At 36.4% G+C, this 15334-nt stretch overlaps 1 protein-coding gene and 1 non-coding gene across 2 annotated transcripts; one reads left to right on the forward strand and one right to left on the reverse strand.

Moving 5' to 3' along the window:
• The first annotated feature begins 573 nt into the window (after positions 1-573).
• Positions 574-7648, forward strand: LOC130734183 (RHOMBOID-like protein 8). Its single transcript, XM_057586533.1, has 6 exons — positions 574-1165; positions 4351-4514; positions 4643-4806; positions 4887-5158; positions 5288-5414; positions 7282-7648. The coding sequence occupies exons 1-6, from the start codon at positions 879-881 to the stop codon at positions 7399-7401; spliced, it is 1134 nt and encodes a 377-aa protein (XP_057442516.1). The 5' UTR covers positions 574-878; the 3' UTR covers positions 7402-7648.
• On the reverse strand, positions 636-707 carry TRNAW-CCA (transfer RNA tryptophan (anticodon CCA)). Its single transcript has one exon. It is a non-coding gene; the product is annotated as a tRNA-Trp (tRNA).
• Positions 7649-15334: the final 7686 nt, after the last annotated feature.

Here is a 15334-nt window from a genome sequence, read left to right on the forward strand (position 1 = left end):
TATAATGTCAAGATGATATTGTATAATTTTTTGATTTAGACCAATGGATAACTAAATAGTCCAATAGATTTTAAAATATTAAAAAAATATGTTAAAAAAAAATGTTGGATGAATCATTATCCATTCAATAAATTAAGTGTTTCATCCAAGGCTATGCATTTAATTTTAGTTTTGCAATCGGATGGACTAGATATATTTTTAGATGGACTAGATATATTTTTAGGGCAATGTTATATGGCACGATGCCATTATAGCACGACACCCACGAATATGTTTTTCAACTAATAAGAAAAAGGTATGTCTGGAAATCCCGGAGGCTAATGATAAAAGAGTAAAAATTCGTAGAAATATTTACTGTTCGTCACTCCAATGGTCGTCAAAGTAGCATTACCCATATTTTTATTGGGGATTGATTCAATGAATTGTGAGTAAATGAATAGTGTTGTATTTAAAAAAAAAAGGAATAGTATTGTGGTAGAGGAGAAAATAGTTATTTTTCTTTTGAATTGAAAAAAGTGAAACAAGAAAGGAGGAAATGAATGAGGTGTTGTAGTGTGATCGATGGGCTGGTTTTGCGCCCAACCTGTTTTTAACTATTGGGCCCAAGAAAATGGAAATAGAAAAGAAAAAAAAATTGAACCCGACGTGAATCGAACACGCAACCTTCTGATCTGGAGTCAGACGCGCTACCATTGCGCCACGGATCCGGTTGAAGTGAAAGGAGCTATAACATATATATATAGCATTGGAGGTATTGCCCAGTCACACCGTCACAAACTATATAAACACAAAAGAAAAGAGGTTTCCCGCCAAACACAACAAACTAATCAACTCTGTTCGTTCTCTCTCTTTCTCTCTTGAATTTTCCCGGAAAATCAATGGCGGAAAGTTCCGAATTCATTGAAATGAACCTGTGGCCTCCTACGAAGTTCGCACCCGATCGTCCTCCCCAAGATCCGCCGGTGAAATCAATCCCGCGGCGGCGCCGAGTGGATACGTGGGTGGTGTCGGTGCTGGTAATCATCCAAATCGGTGTTTTCATCGCCACCATGCTCGTCAACGATTGCTGGACCAATTCTCACGGCGATTGTGCTCTCCCTGCTCTCGGAAGGCTCTCCTTCCAGCCTCTCTCCGAGAATCCCCTCTTAGGTCCTTCTCAGTCCAAGTGAGTAGCACAGTAATCATCATTCACTATAGTGTGTGTTTACTGATGTGATTTTCGTCTTTCTATTTGGTTCAAGTTGATTCATCACATTGATGCTCTAATTTAGGGTTCATAGCAATTTGTGTGTGTGTGTTCACTGATGTGATTTTCGTCTTTGTTTTTGGTGCAAGTTGATTCTCCACATTGATGCTCTAATTTAGGTTTCATTAGTTCTGTTACGAAATAGAAAGTGCCAGAAAGTGATAGAAAGTGTGAGAAGATTGAAACGAAAATCTGAGAGAATTTCAGTTCTGTAGAGTTGATTTTGATGCAGAGCTGTTGCTATAATTTCATGAGATAGTGGATTGCTAGTTGAATCTGTAACTGCAAGGTAGTTAGTCTGGTCAGATTCTGTTAAAAATGACCACGTCACAGAACTCTATACAACTGGACGAGCTAGCATAAAACCACATGAGCTGACTGAAGCTCAACACTGACACTGACTGCATTACAGTAATTTAGATATAATGCAGACACTTTGATAGGTTATATTTGCAGAAAAATAGTTGGAAATTTGGAGGATCTGGTTTGAGAATCAAATGTTAAAATGTAACAAATGTATATGATAATATTCTAAGTTAGTGGCTATGATAGTTTATTTTTTGAAGGATGACTTTGGTGTGGCTTATTCTAAGTTAGGAGCGATGTTTTGTTAAACATAGAGAGAGAGTGTTGAGAGGAAAATTGATCATTGTATTAACTGAGATAAAAGAGTTACATATACATATAAAAAGATGCTGGAGTTGGTTCTGAATCTTAGAAATTCTGTCAGGATTGGGCCCTGCAACTATAATATCGTCGACATACACAAGAAGAGCCACAAAATCAGAACCTGAGCCAATAGTAAAAAGAGAGTAATCTGATCTAGATTGTCTGAAGCCAAGAGTGAGGAGTTAAGAAGAGAACTTATGAAAACATTGCCGTGGCGCTTGTTTAAGCCATAAATGGATTTGTGCAACTTGCAAACTAAATTCTCCCCCTAAACCTTGTAGCCTAGGGGAAGGTCCATGTAAACTTCCTCGATTAACTCCCCATTCAAAAAGGCATTATTGATATCTAACTTGAGGAGGGACCATTTTTTTGACTGCTGCCAAAGAGAGAAGAACTTTAACTGTTGTCAGTTTCGCAACCGGTGAGAAAGTAGCAGTAAAATCAATGCCTGCTTGTTGCGTGTAGCCTTTAGCTAGTAATCGAGCTTTTAGTCTTTCCACTGATCCATCAGACCTTGTTTTCACCTTGTAAATCCACCTGGATCCGATGGTTTGTTTGCCTGCAGGTAGTTTAACAACAGACCAAGGATTGTTGTTTTCCATGGCCTGTAATTCTTCTTGCATTGTCTGTTGCCAACCTCTATCATGGCATTGTGGTTAAAAAATAGTGGAAATCTGTCCCACAGAAGTCCTGTATTAGGAAGATAACTTGTCATAAGAAATGTAGTTTGTGTGATCCAATTTATCCAAGGAATACTGATGGAACTGATCTAGGACTGAACTTGTCTCTCTGTGATGGCAATGTAGATGCATAAGCCAGACAGCCAAATACCTTCAAGTTAGCATAGTTGGCTCCTTATTGTACAATAAACTGTACGGACATTCCATTTTTAGAGCTAAAGGGTACAGCTAAACTGTATCATACATTAGTCATTGTATCTGGTTCAAGTTGATTCTCCACATTGATGCTCTAATTTAGGTTTATTGGTTCTGTTATGAAAGAGCTGTGAGAAAGTGATAGAAAGTGTGAGAAAATTAATAGGAAAATCTGATAGAATTTCAGCATTGTAGAGTTGATTCCGATTTAGAGTTGTTGCTGTGATTACATGAGATTTCTCCATATTGATGCTCTAATTTAGGTTTCGTAGCAATTAGTCTTGTGTGTTTACTGATTGATTTTCGTCTTTGTATTTGGTTCAAGCTCAAGCTGATTCTCCACATTGATGCTTTAATTTAGGTTTCATAGCAATTAGTCATGTGTGCTTATGATGTGATTTTCGCTATTTGTCTGGTTCAAACTTCAAACTGATTCTCCTCAATGATGCTCTAGTTTAGGGTTCATACCAATTAGTTGTGTGTGTTTAATGATTTGATTTTTTTGATTGCATTTGGTTCAATCTGGTTCTCCACATTGATGCTCTAATTTAGGTTTTCACTGGTTCTGTTATGAAATAGAGAGTGCCAGAAAATGATAGAAAGTGTGAGGCGGAAAATCTGATAGAATTTCATTATTGTAGAGTTGATTCTGATGCTGAGTTGTTACTGTAATTACATGAGATTTCTCCATATTGATGTTCTAATATAGGTTTCATAGCAATTATTCTTGCGTGTTTACTGATTGATTTTCGTCTTTGTATTTGTTCAAGCTCAAGCTGATTCTCCACATGGATGCTTTAATTTAGGTTTCATAGCAATCAGTGGTGTGTGTTCAATGATGTGATTTTCTTTGTATTTGGTTCAAGCTGATTCTCCACATTGATGCTTTAATTTAGGTTTCATAGCAATCAGCGGTGTGTGTTCATTGATGTGATTTTCTTTGTATTTGGTTCAAGCTGATTCATTACACTGATGCTCTAATTTAGGTTTCATTGGTTCTGTTACGAATCAGAGTGAGAAAATGATAGAAAGTGTGAAAAAATTAATAGGGAAATCTGAGAGAATTTCAGTATGGTAGAGTTGATTCTGATGCAGAGTTGTTGCTATGATTGCATGTGTTAGTGGATTGCTAGTTGAATCTGTAAGTGCAAGGTAGTTAGTCTGTTCATATTCTGTTAAAACAGAACACATGACAGAACTCTATACAACTGCACGAGCTAGCATAAAACTACAAGAGCTGACTGAAGCTCAACACAGACACTTACTGCATTGCAGTACTTTAAATATAAAGTAGACACTCTGATAGGCTAGTTTTGCAGAAAAATAGTTGGAAATTTGGAGGATCTTGTTTGAGAATCAAATGTTAAAATGTGACAATTGTATGATAGTATTCTAAGTTAGTTGCTCTGGTAGTTAATTTTGTGAAAGATGACTATAGTGTGGTAGATAACTTGAAAATGTTTGATCCTGTTTTTATTTAAAAGGAAGTAAAATAGGTTTTCGTTTGATATTTGGTGATATGCAAATGCCATGGTTGCTGAAGTGTTGATGTCAATGTAGGTTGGTTGAAATGGGAGCTCTTCGAGGGAAATTTCTGAGAGAGTATCATCAAACATGGCGTCTTTTCACGTTTCCAATTTTGCACGCTGGACTGTTCCACCTGATCATCAATCTCTGCAGTGTGATCTTTGTGGGAATTCACCTCGAGCAGGAGTTTGGACCCTGTAATCTTTTTCTTTTTCTCTGGGTTTCAAGTTTCTGTTTCAATTGTTTTTTACTGAAGTGATGTATAAGTTCATGTTGAAATGGTTTTGTGATGTTAAAATTTATGAACTCTACCTTTTATTTGCAGTGAGGATAGGTATAATCTACACACTGTCTGCTTTTGTGGGTGCCTTGGTGGCTGCTCTTTTTATCCAAAACACCCCAGCTGTTGGTTCTTCTGGTGCTTTGTTTGGATTACTGGGAACATTACTTTCCCAACTTGTTTGGAACTGGAAATTTCTTACCAAAAGGGTGCTTTTTCTTTCCCTCATTTGTCTTTCTCTTTGTTTCTACTACTTGAGTATTGATGAAATTTTCATGTTTTGATGCAGAACTCAGCCATCGCATCATTTGTCTTTGTCTTCATGTGCAATTTCCTTCTTGGCTTCCTGCCTTATGTGGACAACTTTTCAAACATTGGAGGTTTTATATCAGGATTCCTTCTTGGATCTGTTCTTTTGCTCAGCCCTCAGGTTCAACAAGTAGCTCCAAATAAAGGTGATCTCATTGATTATGGTATCACAAGTTACATGAAGTCAAAGTTGAAGCAAAAGCTAGACAGACCAGTTCTGTGGATTGTTTCTCTTATCCTCTTCAGCCTCTTGTATGCTGTTTTTACGCTTAGTTTTTCTTTCTTTTGTTTTGTTTAATATTCATGGCTAGCTGTTTTCTATCACACTCAGGTTTTTCGGCATGCCTCAAATCTTTGATGAGAAGCTTCTTCTGTATGCAGATTGAGTGGTTGTCTTGTAGCAGTTCTTCATGGAATCAACATCAGCAGTTATTGCCCATGGTGTCCATATGTTAACTGTATCCCTTTCTCAAGCTGGCACTGCAAAGAGAGAGAAACATATTGCGAGGTATACAGCTTATTTTGGCATTTCCTCAATTTAAAATACCCAACTAAGAATCTACTGCTAAGATGATGAGTTATCTTGTACTATACATCCTTTGAACAATACAACTAGGACAAATATGAAATCTTTTTTTTTTTTGAAAACTAAGGCCAAGATATAATATAGCAACATATAAATATCTGTACACAATAATTATGAGTGTCCAATCTAAACTTACTTCATTCTCATGTGGAGGGAAAGTAGTTGAATTGTTTTACATGCCATCCTTTATTATATTTTTAAGGATTCAATAATGTACCGGCTAAGAATCACAACCAAGTAAAACTCTCAATTAGTTGAAGAAGATGGTGAGTCAGAGAGATGAAAAGCAACTTATTCAGCATAAGAAAGCATTCCATTTGGCCATGCCTCGTCTCTGCCAATACCCATAAGATCCAATGTAATAGAGAGAGTGGGAGATGATATATTCATGGCCTCATTATCTGATCCCTGGCAACAAACTTGATCCTTATACAGCAACACATTGATGGTAACACAAAATTTAGGAACCCTCTTGGACAATCTCTGAGTCTTGGTGGGATTCTAGTTACCAACAATGACATCATGAGCTGAAGGTAGGTTCTTCTCAAGCGGAGTCGTCCACATTCAGATTGCTTCCTGGATGGTTTAGCAGAAAGTGGGCTGAAAGTAGCTTTGTATTTTAAGTATTCTGGATGGTTTAGCAGATCCACCTTTTGGTCGGCAAAGTGAGAAAGCTTAGCTTTTAGCTCTGTAGTTAGAAAACTTTACTACATATATATAAGATGTATTGTTTTTTTCCAAAACCAAAAATCAATTCAGAATAATATAAAATCTTGAAAGACAATCCTTCTTAAGGAGGATAAAAAAATCTGGTTAAACATAAAACACCTAAAACATGACACCCAAAAGCATAATACCCAACATATAAATAGAAATTCAATTGCATGACATTGAAATGTCTCCAAACAATTGAGATGCAACAATAGCACTACTCGAAGATGATAATTGAGATTTGAGCCATTAAAATAAGAGTTGTTAATATTTTATATTGGATCCCAAGGTGAGAATTTTAGTTCTGAAAAATAGACGCATCACCCATGATTCAATATCAGCTCCACCAAATTATAAAGAATGTCAGAGTCTCATAAATCAAACCAAGATAGTTTCTATACTGATTAATCTTCAAAAGCCAACACCAATCCACAACTAAGAGGGTTAAAGCACCTAGGCACACAATTGAGATCAATAGAAAGTCTTCAAGGGATAAAAGCAAAATCACACCTTCTAGTATCTTTTAAATCAAATTTTCCTAAAGGTATAAAAACCTGCTCCTGGAAAATGAGAAAAGAGACGTGACAATGACTCCTACAAAGACGGTGACCTTCATATTAACAATTACACTTTTTCTTACCCTCATGCTAAATCAATCTTTTGACAGTCTATCTAATTCTGCTAACCAAGACATATGCCTAACTTTTAGTTTTTTACTATGAACAGAAGTAAATTGTTTGTTTGCTAACATTAACCACTTGGAAATCACTATGGAAAAATTGAAATAAAATATTACAGAAAGGGAATGCCAACTTAGTACACAGATGTGCTCAATTGAAAATTTCCCCACTGTTAGTGTACCTGTTTTGGCAACTAGCCAGTTTAAACTTTAAAGTATTTCAACTTTGCTTCCACACTTTAAATGTTTCAACAATTAACTATTTACTATTTATCAGCACTCCATTTTATTGATTATTAAAGTCCCTGGGAATGCAATCTTTTAACTGGAAGTTATTAATTCCTGAAATGTGATGCTTCATGTTAATGCTGGTTATGTGCTATTGTGCTACAACTGCAGACAATGGTGAACAATGCTCATATGACAATGACCTGTACTGGGAATGGCAACTTCAGGGTCTTTCCTTTTACCAACATCTCTCAGGCAAGGATCAATGATTTGTGCAACATGATATGCTGATGAACCAAGTTGCAGTTTCAATGATTCTTTTGCTGTAATCAAAGAAGCAGTACCGAATACACCCTTAGAAAGATCAGAAGTGATCAGAGCTGTAATTGTACGTACTTGTAAAGAACTCAAACGTAGCAATGGTATAATAATACAGTATGATGATAATGCTGCAGTTGTCATTGATCAAGAAGGATTTTCCCCAAATTACCAGGAAATGCTGGATAGCTGTAGATATATAGCTTCATATCTTACCAGGTTGTCATATTCTTTTGTGCAAACTTAGAGATTCGAACTGAATTAGAAGCTTGAGCAGACTGGTCTGACACAATTTGATGCATGAGTAAAGATAAAGATGAATACATTTCATCTTTGTAGAAAGTTGAATTTGTGAGAAAACAAAGTGATTTCGTTTCATATCTTGTCTATAATAATTAGATAAATGAGAATTTCACTTCAAAAGCTTCTTTCTTGTTCATTTATTGTCGTTTTACAACCATGTTGTCATTTTCATCCGATTTTAAAACCTAATAGACACCTATGACAGTTGGAACCACTTTTCCAGGACCACTGAATTCCAGCTTGTTCTGTTATAAGTTATAACTCTTCAGCATCTAACTTTTGCTGTGAGTTGTTATTGAGTATAAACCCGTTGCCGCAGCCAACTTTACAGTTAAAAGCAAACAAACGATGGGGCTGTAAGAAAATTAGTGCACTAAAAGGCCTATGCTATGCCCTACTAGAATTTTATTGGGTTTCATAGTTTCTGCACATTAAAGTGCCAAAAGCGTTTCTGAGCAAATTGTAGTGCGATCCATTAAGTTGGTAAATGGAGTGAGTTCGTACATAGTACTCATTGTCAAACCAACCAAGTAGATTGTCATGGACCAAGTTCAAAGGCAGGCACAAGATATGGGAAAGAAAGCAAGCTGCTTTTATTCCTTTTGGTAGTTCCTAATATTGGAGTACAAAACTACATGGCACTGTCGGCTAAGAAAATATACATGCTGGACCAGTGTGGATCAAAACCATCAATATCACCTCACATTCATGAACTGAACTGTGCATTTATGTATGCGGTGGATACTTGAACTGTGCATTATATGGTGGTGGCAGCTAGTCTTAGCCCACTTAACGCACACACACATAACTCCCACTTTTTTTTCTGTGCTCTGGAACAGCTGGTTGCTCTTCCATGTCAACTGATCCGTCAAATTTAAGTTCCTAAATTAAGCAACTTTGATGGGACTAATCTAACTAACTTACAAGATTTTAGGTTACCATAGGGACAATTAGCTGAAAACAGTACAATATTTCGGCACGTAAAAAAGCAATATTGTATAAGCGATTGTTTGATTATCTAGGAAATCGATGGGTCCCCACCTATCAAGATCAACTGGAGTGTCATCCTCCAAAGTTGACAATGCTAGGTGACTAATTGCAGCACCCTCACACTGCACAAGCCTTGTGCATCCTCACCATTCGGTGGCAACCATTAGTTTCTTCTACATGTGTCATCTTCTCATTACCAAATCACATATGATGTATAGAATTCAAATATTTAAAGAGGGGTTGTTTACATTCAAAAGTAGACATGACGTAAAATTGCTCAATCTTAAGTGGCTCAGTAATATTTATAAAATAAAATCACATTCAAATTCGGATTTGGATTTCCAGCAACCCGTTCGACCTCTCCACCACATAAAAATAACACATCATAAATTGCTAAGGACTTATTTGGAGTGGTTGTCATTTTTTGATTTTCAATAAAACATGTACGACAGAAATGAAATTGAAATAGTTTTTTACTTCATTTCAAAACGGTTTTAACCTATTTTAAAACCACAAATATGGCTTTGTAATTATAAATTTTAGTTTCAATAATATATAACATCACACCACCATCACCCACCGCCACCTCCTCCACCACCACCTCTACCACCTTCACCGTCGCCACCACCAGCACTTCTGCCACCTCCACCACCTCCCTCCGCTGCCTTCACTGCTACCGCCACCCTCCAACACCTCCACCTCCATCTCCTCCGACCTCCACCACCACCATCATCTCCACGCCACAACCACCACCACTGCTGCCATCTCCATTCCCGCTGCCATTTCCATCGCTGCTGCCGTCACCAGGTTGTTGTGTTGTAAGAAAAAATGATATCTTATAACGCGCACTGTTATTAATTATGGTGATTATTATCAATATACAAAGTTGGCAACCGTTTTTTTAAAATTGAAAACCACAAGAAACTAAAATTGGATTTATAAACTGAAACCTAGTTTTGGTTTTTGAAAATTTCAAAACATAAAACCAAAAGTCATTTGGCCTTAGGGGTGGAAATAGGCCAGGCGGCTCGTCAGGGGCCTATGGCTTGGCTCGTTAGAGGCTCGGCTCGGCTCGGCTCGTTTATTAAAAAGGTCAGGCTTAGGCTTTTTTAAAAGCTTGTTTAACTAAAAAGGCTAGGCCCAAACTATTAAAAAAGCCTATTTGGCCTAACAGGCCGGCCTATTTATATATTATTTTTATTAATAATATAAATAAATATAATATAATCATATATTATTTGATTTTTTTAAACTGATGTATACTTTAGTATAAAAGAAAACCCTAAGTCCCTACCCTAACCTAGATTAGAAACGTTCCAGACATATTCAATGATACAGGTGTAGTTTTTGAAATGCAATGATACAGGTTTTTTTTATTTGAAAAGAAAGTGCAATGATATATAAAAGGCTTATTAGCCCGCCAACCAAATAACCTTCTTTTGATAAAATTGTCTGTTAAATAGGCTTTTAAGCAGGCTTGTAGGCCAGGTCAGGCCTTAGAAAAGGCCAGGCCAAGCCATAAAATTTGGCCTCTTGATAGGCCACAGGCCAGGCTTGGGCCACGAAAAGATAATGCAGGCCAGGTCTAGGCCGCACAAAGCTTGGCTCGGCTCAGCCTATTTCCACCCCTATTTGGCCTCAACTTTTTAATTAATTATTTTTGGATACAATAATCCTAGCCCTTAAAAATATAAATCAATGGTCAAGATGCTCGAGGGAGCTGCATGCAAGCCGAAGATAACATATTTTCCTCAAATTCCACCTCCTTTAAAAGGGCAATATAATTGAAATAAAAATGAAAATGATAAATATATGATTAGCAAAATAAGAAAAAATAGAAAGCTAACCTAATGAAAATAGAATAAAGAAAGTTAAGGCGAACATATAAAAACTCTATGCATAATTGGTTTGGCATGCTGAATTCAATACCAATTCAGATTTAAACCAACGTGACAAATCTTATTTTCTCTATTAATTAATACATATTGATTTTTCCGTTTACGTTGATGCAAACATCAAACCAAACCAAACAGGCACTAACACGAAGAAGGTAAACTCACATATGAATCATAATCATGAAAAGGGCACTTCCAAACCCCCACCTGTCGACATAAAAAGCCTCCCTTGGAGCACTAGCAGTCTAGCATTCCTTCCTTGCATTACCATAAATACTTGGTCGATGGCTTTAAGCTTTTTCCCAAGATTCATATAATTATAGAAGCCTCCCTTTTTCAGGGGAGGAGAATGGGACTGAAGGTAAGATAACAATAGTGGGAGGGAATCCTGAAGTGGGTGAGAGACTATAGAGCGTTACAAATGTCACTCCTATTGAACCGAAAAAGAATAAAAAGTTCCAAAAGAAATCCCAAGCTCCTTGATCACCTTTCTATCACCATCAATGTTAGTCAAACATGGCAACAGGTTATATCATCATAGACACTTAAACATTTGATCATTGGGTCTTTTCTTCGAACCCTTTAATTACTTGTTTCTTAACGAGTAATGTGCTAATTCGTTGACCCCATAACGAGTCCATTCCCTTTTGCTTGCTTTGCTTCTCTAGCTAGCGTCTCACGCGTTCTCAAGCACTGAGGCAAAACTAGTCCCACATGGCCACACAAAGCGACGGACTCATAGATATATATATCAAGTTGAAAGGTGGTCTTGAAATGATGGAAATTTTACGTATCTTCTTAGGAAGCCTTGTGATTATGTTAGTCTAGATGATAGTGGACACATACAGTTATCCTGATACAAGATCTTTAATCTTCTCTAATATTTCTATGCCTCCCACTGTGTTGTTGATTACCGTTCACACTAAGATATTGATAGTGTATTTTTATTGTCAAACATCTTTTGTAGAATCAAATAATTAGCAGTATCTTTATTATGTCAATTCTCCTTTTTCTCTAGCACTTGTAAAAAGTACTTCAGGTTAAAAATTGATTCATCAATGAATATACTTTTTAAATATTATAAAAGCTATTTACAATATGCTATTGAGTTTTTTTTTATAATTTTGTCTGTGGTAGATAAACTCAAATAAAAATTGAGCACTTAAGAAAAAAATCAAAAAATGACATTAATTTAATTTTTTTTATATGGATGGGCTACGCCCCGAAAACACGCTAACTATGAGTGTAAATAGATCTATCTATTATGATATTCTCCAAACGGAGAATCCACCATATGACTATCGAAAGGAAAACGTTCTCCAACACAGGCCATGTAATCTGCAAGTGCATTTGCTTCTCTATGAGTATGTTGAAAACGTATAGCCCCATGCGCATGGGCATTTTTCAATTGACAGAGACTGTGCCAAGTCTCTATAAGAATGAAACTAACATCAGAGGACATAATTAACTGAATAAGTGAATCGCTCTCAATAGTTTTTTTTAGGAATATCCAAACTAATTACTATCTCTACCATTGTAGAAATAACTATGAGCTTAGCAAGAAACGCATTTGCATAAGTAAGGTTTCCCATGAAAGAAAGTGAACGTAGAAAGTGCACTGCCTTGCTATATGAATAGTAGATTGGACATTTGACCTCTCTGCCAAGTTAAACAAAAAATTATTCTTCCCCTTCCAAATTGTCCAAAGAAATACACCAAATGCCATGCCCCAAGAAGCTCCATACTAAGAACTAGACTTATCAAACAAGTTATACTCAGGGCCGCGGATGGTGTTATACAAAATAAGCTATAGCTTATAAGGCCCCAAAAATATTAAATTACTTAGGCCCCCCAAAAAAAAAATTACTTACTAACTATTAATAAATTTTAAACAACTAAAGTATAAAAAAATTAGTATTATTTATTTCCTAAATATTAGCTAACCAAAAAAGGAAGTTAGACCGATATATCATTTTTTTTAAATTACCCCATCATTTTTTGTTACATAACTTATTTAAAAAATAAAAAATATTTCATAAAAAAATTATAAAATTCCTATTTCCCAAAAAAAATTATTTTCACCACTATTTGAGTCAGAATATTAATCATCTTCAACAAAACTACCCTTAGAAAATTAAGAGATTCCTTCTCTCAAAAAAGAGTATAAATTTTCCCTTACTTTACTCAAATTTACTCTAACGGTTGCTACTGCTGAAAGAAGTTTTTCAAAATTAAAATTGATGAAATAATATTTAAGGTCAACAATGTTACAAGTGGGTTGGTGTAGTGGTTCAGCACTTCATCCTTTAAGCAAGTGGTTGGGGGTTCGAATCCCAACTCTTGCGAATAGAAAAAACTCCTTGGCCAGCCCCCTACCGCTTAGTGCGCTGACCGTGGGGCGAGGGATTAGTCTCACGGCTGTCGGCTGTGGGGATACCTTGGTCAAGACCAAAAAATATTGAATGGATTAGCTGTTTTATCTATTGAAAGTGAAATGTTAGAATGACTTGATTATAAAACTCTGATAAATGATTTTGCTTCTATAAAAAAGCTAGAAGATTACTATAAAAATTAATATTTTATGTGAAGTTTCTTAAAAATTCTCTAAAAAAAAAGGCCCCTTTAACCTTTTTCTCCTAAGGCCCCAAAATGTCTGTACACGGCCCTGGTTATGCTTTATCCAGGCCAAAAATTCAGCACCAAACAAAGGATTGTTTTTTATGCTGAGGAACTAGCTGAGACCAAATTGGGGCAACATTTATGCAATCCCTTAGCAAGTGCAGAATGATCTCATCACTAGATAGAGACATGATGCAAAGAGGCAAGTATGTGATATTAGCCTTCAATCTCCTAAGGTTAGAAGGGGTCCATCCGTTACAACACTCGTCTGCATATGCAAATCATAAGTCGTAGCAGTAAGAACGAGCCATTACATGTCAGGGCGGCAGGGCCCAAAGAGAATTGTACTTTCCCATAAGAGGATAATGTCCAGGCATACCTAAAATCTCTTCAATGATAATATCAAGAAGGAAAGGCGCAAAACAATCCACTTTTCAACCTGAAATCGGATAGTAGCTAGAAATCAGCTACAAGGCTATAAAGAATGTTCAAGGGAACCTTAGCAATAGCCACTTCTAAGAGTGTAAGCCATGAAAAAGTCCATCTATCTGTCAAGAAACAGACATCCTTCCCATCACCCACTCTCCATCTACTCCCTTTCAACAGATCATTCCACACTGATCTTATTCCACGCCAAGATGTAGATTCAAAATGACACTTTGACACCCCTAGGTAGAGCCTCCAAACCAACTTATAATTACCTCTTGAAATAAGGCCCTAGCCGAGTTTCATAATCATTTCCTTGTTATATTGAGAAGTTTTCTTCAACCCCATACCACCTACATCATTGGGATTGCAAATCTTTTCCCAAGAGATTGTGTGAAACTTCCCACCTAGCTTATTGGTTCATATATCCCTAGACAAAATCCCTCTGGATTGTTTCCAACTGGTTACAAGTTCCCTTAGGGAGGAGAACCATTTGCATACAACCTGACGATAGAGCAACAATCACAATGTGGGTAAGAGTCCTTCCTACAAAATTAATAGAGTGGTCACCCTTCAAATTGAGCCTCTTAGCTAGAAATTTGTCAATCACAGACTTCTTCCATGAGCTGCAGATATCATTCCTTTCCTTCCTCGAGATGATTACCGTTGGGGCAAAGAACATCATAATCGCCCTGATCCTCCCCGCCATTATAGCCATTTCCAATCTTCACCCCAGCCTCCAAATTCGAGTTAAAACATTTGTGCAATGCCTCATCCTACGATAACCATCCACCATTTACACGAGGAAAACGTTCTTGTATGAGACTGACTTCTTGAAAATAGAAGCCTCGATATCACCATCCATTTTCACCTTCTTAAATTTCCAATTGAGCAGATCCCTTTCCTCACCGAGGAGTTCCTCATCACTTGCCATCGCACAAAATTTCTAGTGCAACTGCAAGTGCTAAATAAAAGACCTTTTGAAATTATTAAATAAGACAGTGTAATATTGAGTGTGCCAAATATAACTATTATGTTTGTGAATGCTTGGTGGTTTTATCAAAACAGCTCTAAGACTCTAACGGTTGCCCTTGTTGGACAATATGACAATTTGTGAAAGTATTGATAAATCAATATGTATGACTATTTCACACTTCTTCATCCTTACACCAAGAGATAGAAATGAAGAAAAGATTGAGAAATGAGAGATATAATACATGACGTCATATACTCATATGAGAAAAGGGAAAGATAGAATAAGCTAAGAATGTGAGTGGAAATGTGATGGAAAGAAAATATTTATGTGAATAAATCAAAACTCTTAAAAATGAAAGTAAATCAACATTTACTTATATTGGTGCTTATGCATGTGGGTTTTTAGAGGTTTTTGAGATGATTATGCCACTGAGCTTGTTGTTGGCTTTTGTTGACGTGGTTACTGTACCCATATTGAGAGAGATATATGTCAACATTATCCTTATTTATTGATAAGTAGTAATTAATTCGCACCTCATTACACCCATATCTCAAACGATAGAGTAACAAAAGTGAGAAAAATATGACTCATGCGATTTGATTAAAAAAAGTAAACTCAAAAGTTAAAATTAGCAAAAATGATATGGAAAAGAAAGTGAGGCGTGTATAAATTAAATCCCTTATATCTTTCACTCGTT

The sequence above is a fragment of the Lotus japonicus genome, chromosome 1 (genome assembly GCF_012489685.1).
Source record: "Lotus japonicus ecotype B-129 chromosome 1, LjGifu_v1.2".
NCBI lineage: Eukaryota > Viridiplantae > Streptophyta > Magnoliopsida > Fabales > Fabaceae > Lotus > Lotus japonicus.

What these genes read in the sequence shown, in the direction of transcription:
- LOC130734183 (XM_057586533.1), top strand. Translation starts at nt 879, where the DNA reads ATGGCGGAAAGTTCCGAATTCATTGAAATGAACCTGTGGCCTCCTACG. An exon ending in GGAAATTTCTTACCAAAAGG is followed by an intron (nt 4,807 to 4,886) that starts GTGCTTTTTCTT and finishes GTTTTGATGCAG; the next exon opens with AACTCAGCCATCGCATCATT. An exon ending in CTTATCCTCTTCAGCCTCTT is followed by an intron (nt 5,159 to 5,287) that starts GTATGCTGTTTT and finishes TTCTGTATGCAG; the next exon opens with ATTGAGTGGTTGTCTTGTAG.